General features: G+C 40.8%; 1 protein-coding gene across 3 annotated transcripts; it reads right to left on the bottom strand.

Annotated features, from left to right (window-relative positions):
* Positions 1–893: 893 nt before the first annotated feature.
* On the bottom strand, positions 894–8,232 carry ARL14EP (ADP ribosylation factor like GTPase 14 effector protein). Of its 3 annotated transcripts, none has more exons than XM_015632045.3 (4): positions 8,124–8,232; positions 4,168–4,674; positions 3,183–3,313; positions 894–2,387 (listed from the first exon to the last, which is right to left on the bottom strand). In XM_015632045.3, the coding sequence occupies exons 2-4, from the start codon at positions 4,588–4,590 to the stop codon at positions 2,159–2,161; spliced, it is 783 nt and encodes a 260-aa protein (XP_015487531.1). In that variant the 5' UTR covers positions 4,591–4,674; positions 8,124–8,232; the 3' UTR covers positions 894–2,158. The 3 variants fall into 3 exon arrangements, with proteins under 3 accessions (XP_015487531.1, XP_015487529.1, XP_015487530.1); XM_015632043.3 differs by lacking the exon at positions 8,124–8,232 and adding an exon at positions 7,933–8,040; XM_015632044.3 differs by lacking the exon at positions 8,124–8,232 and adding an exon at positions 7,907–7,997.
* Positions 8,233–8,438: the final 206 nt, after the last annotated feature.

Raw genomic sequence — 8,438 nt, forward strand, 5'->3', positions numbered from 1 at the left:
ATTTAATTATGAATTTTGGATTTAATGGGAAGTAGTTGTTTCCTTTGGCTCTATTAAAATAATGTCCTGTTTAACAGGCTTAGCTGGAAGTACCTGTGTGGCTGGGAGTCACATGCACTAAGTTTAGATGATGACAAAAATAGATAGTGTGGTGTTTATAAAAATAGAGAAATTCATGCTCTAAGGGTAAAGTTTGACTGGTAGCAATGTCTTCTAAGAGAAAAATTATTGTGGAACACATGGAACTGTATAGAAATGTGCTACTGAACTTATTAACACACTACAGCCTGGGCATGTTATGGAAATGCAGCTAAATGGAAATGTCCTAAATATGTTAGGAGGACATTGTGAACAGCCAACACCAAAACATAATTTTTTTACCAGAGAAAATCCTACACCCTAAGAGTCCTTAGGGACAGTACCCACTACTTGATGCAGGATTTTAGTCAAACAGCAGTCCTGTGCATTCTGTTAGGAAACAAATGTTTTATTTGGGAAAGTAATCACCTACTAGTGCATCTGTAAAATGAGAGGCTGAATGTACTAAATTTGCAAAGATTTAATGGAGATGGACAAATGCAGTTCTAATAATGAGATGCTCCAGGCAACTTAAGTTACTGGTAGTTACTGAATCCAAAATCTGAAGTGGTTACACTCATCACACACATGGAAGCCTGTTAAGTTTATTAACAGTGGGTACTACCAACTCTGGTCTAATTAAAACAAATAATAAACACACATAAATGGTTACTCAACCAGATTTTCCCCTCTCACTCTCCTGGAAGTTACCTGCTTGTATTTTCACCTAACTCAAAAGATTGCTCAAGAGATGAAACAGTGAGACACATCCACTGCAACTGCCAATGCTCTGACCAAAAAACACAAGAGTCTCATTATTTTTTATAACAGATTTAATAAAAATGTAGCATCTCAGTGCTTATACTCCAGGAGGACCAGCAGATGTCAGCATAAACTCAAAGCATAACTTTGGATTTTGGCAATGCAACATTCATGACACCAGAACAGAAAAAAAGCACAAAGAAAGATTATACAACTTTACCAAGTAAGTCTGCAAGAAGTCAACAGAATTATTGAAAAAGTGTGATCCAACAAACATGCAGATCTTCCAAGTCATCAAAGAATAGGAAATTTATACAAAACACAACAAAAACACAAAGACTAAAAATGTTACTAAGACTTTGTTTATAAAATACTTTCAATAAGCTTTGTTGTAGTGTAGAAGTTTAGTATTATGAGGAAAGATAATGTACCAACCAAAGATACTTCCCATTCATCTGGGGTTTTTGGTAACAGTCTAGACAACCTTGGTTTGGAAACAGACACTCAAGTTCATTTTAGCTGCATATAAACCTTTAAAATCAGTAAAAAGAGGAAAAAGCAGGGAAAGGGCTGTTGAAGTACTGGTTCAGTCCAATTACAGACTGGTAACAGAACAAAATTATTTTAATTTTGTTCTACAGAAACCAACAAAGTAATGAACAATACTTTAACCTGTCAATGCCTCGACAGGTTAATTTCAGTATTTTAATATGAATTAATATTAAATTAATTCATATGAATTAATATAAATTCATATCCTTACGAAGTTATAAGGATAACTTGATCTCAAATCCCAGCAACTGGGATGAGATCTGAACACCTAAATGCTTTTGACTCCTCTTTAAGTGAATAGGATTGGATTTGTCAGATGTAGCTTCAATACTCTATAGAAGATGCAGTATTCACTATTAATATTAAAAAGAGAACTTCATTTATACTGCATGTAAATTCCTTGAGAACTTTCACAGCATTTCACATAAATGGTGTGAAATGGTACATTCTATAAAACAATGTATGATAGTGAATGGCTCAGGATAGATCACATTAGAATTTAGCACCTTGTGTTATTGAATATTGAATATTGTGTGTTGAATTCAACACACCTGAATACAAGTGAGATCTTACCTGGATGACTAAGAAGCCTGAGTACAATGCAGACTCAAGTGATCATAATCACACTGAAAATCACTGTGAAAGTGAGCACATTCATCATGTGGATCGTGACAAATCCCAACAGCTTCCATTAAACAGCTAAATGCTGAATGTGCTGTGTTTAACCAACACAGGGGCAGTCAGGATTGAACAATCCACACACACACTACCCAACGTGCTTGTTTCTAATGATCTCTCCTCCCTCGATCTCGATCTGCTCGTAGAGCCACTTGCGGTCACAGCGACATTCCGTGCCGCACTTGTTGGAGCCGCACTTGGGGCAGGCGTAGAAGCAGCCCAGGCAATCCTCATCCAGGCAGTCACACAGGTCCATCCCACTGTACAGCAGCAGGCCCTGGCTGTCGTACACTTTACTCTTGGCTGGTATAACTTGCCTGTGCAATGAAAAACAATTAAGTTATTTCCTGTGTTAAAATCCGTTTGGTATTTTGCTGTCAGGTTGCTGAATTTGTGGGGGGGTTTGCTTTCTTCAAGTGTTCACTTTAACACTGTTAACTTCCAAGATATACATATCTCACTGTATTTGATAACATGTTTCAGTCCTAATTGTATCTCCACTCTGTGCCCAAAGTAAGCAGAAGAAAGGGAAGGAGAGGGAAGGATGTGGAGCTGGTGAGCAGTACATTTAGTTTCTGTCTCTGTCTGATACAGTTACACTTAGGTGGAGAGCAGAGGCAATGCATTAATGTGACATCAGTCACATTAGAAGGTTGTAACTTGTTATCCAGTAATATCCAGTTTGGATATTAACTTTATCAAAAGGAAGGGAAGGTTCTAACTTGAACACTTTTGTTTACCAAGTGTAACTACTTAGTTTACAGAAAGATGATAACCAATATTTGAAGTGTAGCCTACTAGATCTTACTATATTAAAATCTGTCTTATTATCAGAATTTTAGTTTATGCATGTATTCATAGCTACATCTATGGTTTGTGTAGCATTGTGCCTCACAAATACCTTTTTCTGTTTGCCTGAAATATGAGCTGTAAGATAATGTATTAGCTTCTCTTTTATTTATCTCAGTTATAAGAGTGATCTTCAACATCCCTAAAAACCAGGAACCCAATCCATACACACACAAATGTCCCCACAGATAATGTTATAGGCTGACCATCAAGGCTATTTTATTTTCAAATTAAATTTAATGTAAATACAACTAACAAATTACCTGTCTGAATTAAACAGTGAGATTTTTGTTTGCAGCCTTCTTTTTTCCCTTTTACTGGTCTCTGGAGTGAATTCTGTCTGTCGTCCTGGGTTAGCAAACTGGAGAGACTTTAAAGCCTTAGCTGTACGTCCCTGAAGAAAGAGAAAATGTCAATTATAAATACAACTCTTAATTCTTTAATTTCCCAGGAGAAACAAGTCTTAAAATCTTTATGCTGGAGAATTATACCTGTCTCTGACCCCAGCAACACAAGCTTTGTGGTAGCAGTTTTAATCAATGTTTTCAAATCTTCCTGCTAATCATACTGACATAGAACTGAAAAATACAGCTGGGGAGCAGCCCCTAGAATGCAATTCCTCTTTGCACAGGGTGCATACAGACAAGCTCTTGCACAGATTCCCTTGTTCACAGCCTGAACAATGCACCCAGCAAGGCACCAGCCACATTCCAAGCTCAGCATGTGGAAAATTGTCCTCCCACACCGGTTCATCACTGCCCCTGACCAAATGCCATGGCCTTCACAGCCCAGACACCACAACAAGAGTACACTTAATTCACCTCAGTGAAGGCTCATTTCATAATGAACTGCAAGAACTCTTTTTTTTTTTTTCTTTTTGTTTTTAACTGAAGAGACATCTTTAGAAGCAACTTTTGCAGTGTTAAGTTTCGAGCACAGGAGTTTGCTGTTTTCAAGGCTTGAATAACATCTTAAAATACCAACAGCAGTCTGGTATTTACATGAATTTGTGAGTCAGTCACCCTAGTAGACACAACTTTCAAAACTCAGAGGTCATATTATTTGAGAAGAATATTTTTAAGGTTCTCCAAATAAAGGTTTAAATACAGTAAACTCTTGCACATCTAAAAGACTACATCCTTTCTTATTTCTATGAGAGAAAAAATTAATTTATTTATGTAGTAGTTATAGTAACTCCAATAGCTTGCAGACTACAGTGGGGATGGGAAAACTGATCTATATACATACATCTGGATCCAGTTTTCTTCTTTGTCGCTCCTCAGGTTCCACATCCACACTTCCATTTATTATCTGCATACATTTGGGACAAAGCTTCCAACCAGGAACAAACTGTCTTCCAAACTTGGCACTCAGAAAAGCTGCATCATCTAAGTCAATTGCTCGCAAGTTTTTCTTTGATAGTTTCCTATGTATGTTAAAGGGATCACAACAGGATTTTTGTAAGTCTTCAAATCTTTCAATGTAAATTTTTGCATGGTGGAAGCAGATTGTGTTGTTCTCTGAGAGGGTTATTCCAGTCCTAAGCTGAAGCAGCAGGAGGTCAGATGAAGATACATCTTGTTTAGTCTTGAAGCCAGTGTGACGGGTGTAATAGGTCTTGTGGCACTCATTGGTAGCTTGAAGCTGGACTCCAACTGAACAAGGATCCATTTCACTTTATCAGAACAATTTACTTCATTTATTTTGCCTAGTATGAATTCTTGGAAGCCTTTAGGAGTTTCTGTAAAGATCACTCTAGAGAAAGCATTAAAATCAATCAGATTTGCAGTGCAAACTTTTATCCATAAGACATCCTGGACTTAAGTAAATAAATTATAGCCTTCTAGTCCTGGTAAAACTAAAAAGATACTAAATTTATTCTGGAATAAACCATGCATCTTCGATTCCTTTCAGAGGCTTTTTTTTGTTTTTTTCCCTAAAGCAAGTATCTATTACAAATATTTAGTAGCATTACTTTCCCAACAGCAATCTGGGAGCAAGGTAGGAGGTGGATGAATTGTTCACAAAGCAGTCTGCTCTGGTCATTGGTTTTCCTGGGAACCTCTCTTGGGACAATCCCTGCTGGTCAAGAGCCAACTGCCCACAGCAATGGAGTGCTGATGGCTAAACAATTCACCTATCCTGCTTCCAAGGAGTTTCTAAGGGGGAAAAAAAGCTGCAGAGGGCAGGCTGCACAGGCTGGCTGATGTCAGTCTGCAATTCCCATCCAGCAGCACTCTTTTGTACATTTTTCCCATGTACATCAGGTGCAGGTCAACACCCTGGATCAACCTGAGCCTTTCCAAGAACCAGTCTGGTGTATGCACGAAGGCTGGCAGTTCCAGATGGGTGCAGTTTTGGGGTCACATGGCCTTTGTGTGCAGCCCCCTGTTGGGCAGTTATCATAAAGTTATATACTAATACCAAATTAAATTACCAAATGCCAAGTGACCACTGCACACTGGTCTCACACCCTGGCTGAAGTCTGTTGCTAGCCCAGTGCTGGTCCTAACACACCAGAGCTTGAGCCCATCTTATTCTACTTTCCACTGCAATATAAAAACCAAACTTCTACCAAAAGAAAGGAATCACTTCCTCTCAAATCCTCCAAGAACCTTAATTACAATGACTGCAGCTTAACTGGGATGTTCATGTTCACCTACACCCAGTTCTGTAAGGGCAAACCCCAGAAAACTGGAAGAGGAGTGTATGGTGGTTGTGTCTGTGATAGAGTTAAACTCTGCACAGTAGCTGGTGTGGGGCTGTGTTTTGGGTCTGTGAGCAAAACAGTGATGCTGATGTTTCAGCAGGGCTCACACAGCACCCCAGCCTTTTCTGCCTCTCACCCTGCCAGAGTGGGGCTGGAGTACACAAGAAGCTGGGAAGGGAAGGAGCCAGGACAGCTGACCCCAAGGGACCCAAAGGATATTCTAGAGCACAGGGCCTCATACTGGGCAGTGAAGTGGAGGCTGGTGGGGAGGGGTTGCTGGGAATGGCTGAGCATTGATCAGTTGGTGCTGAGCAATTGTTTTCACTTGCACTGCTTGGTTTTTTCTTGGCTTTTACTTTCTGCTCTTTTTTTTTTTTTTTTTTTAATTTTCCTTACAGTATCTTAAAAAACATTTTTTCATTATTAAGCTGTTTCAGCCCCAGCTTTCTCACCTTTCTCTTTCTGATACTCCCTGCAGTGAGGGGGATGAGTGAATGTGTGGTGCTTTGCTGCCAGCTGGGGTTAAACTACAACACACATTTATTTGTTCTAACCACTGAACAGGGTAATACAACCTTTTAATCAATAAAAGTATCTACCACTTATCCAGTGCTGAAGACTCTGGGATTCTACTTTCAATAAAATCAAACCAAACAGCACCATACACAGTCTAATGACATGAAATGTGTAAGTTTAGCCAATATATAGAAATATGAACATGGCAGTGCAAGAGCTTAAAAGAGAATAGTAAGGCAAAAGGATTTTTAGAATTAATCTGAAAAGCCACTGATTGGAGCATTTTTGCAGCAGAAATGCTCTGGAGTGCAATACTTCAGTTCTTCTGAAGCAACTACACCTTTCCATACATTGAACTGTATGCACAGAAAGGTCTTGCATAGGACATGGTATCTTCTAGCGATTTAACTGATGCAAATATAAATAACCTGAGAGGGCCAGTAAACTTGTCTGAAAATGTAATTTTGTATCTGATTCCAGACACAACTGATTCTAACTGAAGAACCATTTTTAAACAAGTTTTCTCAGCCTATTGTTAGGAATGCTACAACTTTCACATTTAAATTAATGTAAGAAAAACAGAAGCACAAAGAGTCCTGAATGTAGAGACACTACATAAAATGCTTTAAATCTTCAGTTTGCAGGAAAGAATGTGCGAGTTTCACTCTGAAAACCATGCAAACTCAGTTCTGTCTTTTTGCAAGTGATCTGAAAATACAAAGACTTAAATATTCTAATACTTAACATTGATTTCTCAGAACAAAACCTAAATCCTGTATTTTTAGGGCTAGACCTAGTGTACTCTTAAGTTGCTAGGCCATCTACTCAAATTTCTGTAGGCTAAGTTAACTCCTGAAGTTTTGAGCTTTTCAGATCTGCACTGAATAATAAACACAAAAAGGGTACATGTCAATGAAATTAAAAAAAAAATATTATATTCAGTGGCTGCTGAGCACTGACTCTGCTAAGTTTTACTACACAAAAGTTCCACTGCCTTTGCCTATTTTCACACTTTTACCTCAGTACTGACTTTGAATAATTTTTTAATCTTTTTTAAAAGACCACCTATCAAACTTCACCATCCTAGTGAACCAGCTCTAAATGACAATCTTTTTTTATTAGCTGCACAAAGTTTGTGTTTCAAGCCATGGTAACTGGAACTGTTAATGATCAAAGTTCACTGCAGCCGAGTTAACATTTTAACAGCAATTTAAGCAATACCAAATAACTTTACTCAAAGAAGTCTGTTACAGGCTCTGCATCAAGCCTGCTTCAGGTGCTAACATGCATTTTTGACTGATTCCTGCTGTGGAAAGTGGGATTTGTGTATGGTTGAAAAACACTAGGGCAATACACAAGTGATGGTCGAAATTTGCAGATGGATTTTAAGTCAGGACTCTTCGAAGATGTGCTTACTGAGAAACCAAATTTGTCTTGTAAGGAAAAAAACAAAAACAAATGATTATTACTATTCTATCCCTGTCAGGCATCTGTTTCGACCGCTGACTATGCTGTGTGATATTCCCTGTATTAAACTGCAGAAGAGCACAACAGCTCTGTCACCTCAATTTGTTCAAATGACAGAACTCCTGACGCAACTTAGGGATCTCATCCACTTAATTCGCAGGAATTATTGGTGGAAACTTCAAGGCATTTCTTTTCTCCCCTTAGGACGAGCACACGGCTGCTTTTCCTGTGAATTCTCCTTGGTGGAAAGAGGAAAGCGCTTGAAACCCCAAACCCCAAGGTTTGTACGTGCACCTGAGCAATGGTTAAGCAGCGCTCACCGTCCCAAACGCCAGAGCCCGGAGGAAAGCCTCGATGAGTGGAGCCCTGGCAGGGAGGAACGCGCCTCACACGGGCAGCGCTGGCCTGAAACGGCCCCGAGAAAGACAGGCCCGGCTCCTCCGCTGCCGGACGTGGGCCCTCAGGGCCGCCCCGCTACCTCCCCGCGGGCTGTGTCCCGGCGTGCCGGTACCTCCCCGCGGTGTCTGTCCCGCCGTGTGGGCTGTGTCCCGCCGTGCCGAACCCTGGCCCTGAGCTCCGTCCCTGCGCGCTGCCCGGCGGGCGGCGGCCATGAACGGCCCCTCACCACAGAGCCGCGGGGAGCGGGGCGGCGCTTCCGCCCGGCGGCCTGGACAGCGACACCTGGCGGCGCGGAGGCCGCGGACCCCGCCCGTGGTGCCCGGCGCCTCACGGGGTTTACGGGCGCTTCACAGGGTTTACCGGCACTTCCCGGTGTTTTTCAACACGGGCGGCGGGGCTGGGGTCGGAGCTGAGCGAACGCGCCCGG

The sequence above is a fragment of the Parus major genome, chromosome 5 (assembly GCF_001522545.3).
Source record: "Parus major isolate Abel chromosome 5, Parus_major1.1, whole genome shotgun sequence".
Lineage (NCBI taxonomy): Eukaryota > Metazoa > Chordata > Aves > Passeriformes > Paridae > Parus > Parus major.

What these genes read in the sequence shown, in the direction of transcription:
- ARL14EP (XM_015632045.3), bottom strand. Translation starts at nt 4,590, where the DNA reads ATGGATCCTTGTTCAGTTGGAGTCCAGCTTCAAGCTACCAATGAGTGC. An exon ending in GAAGAAAACTGGATCCAGAT is followed by an intron (nt 3,314 to 4,167) that starts GTATGTATATAG and finishes CTCTTTCTTCAG; the next exon opens with GGACGTACAGCTAAGGCTTT. An exon ending in TCACTGTTTAATTCAGACAG is followed by an intron (nt 2,388 to 3,182) that starts GTAATTTGTTAG and finishes TTCATTGCACAG; the next exon opens with GCAAGTTATACCAGCCAAGA.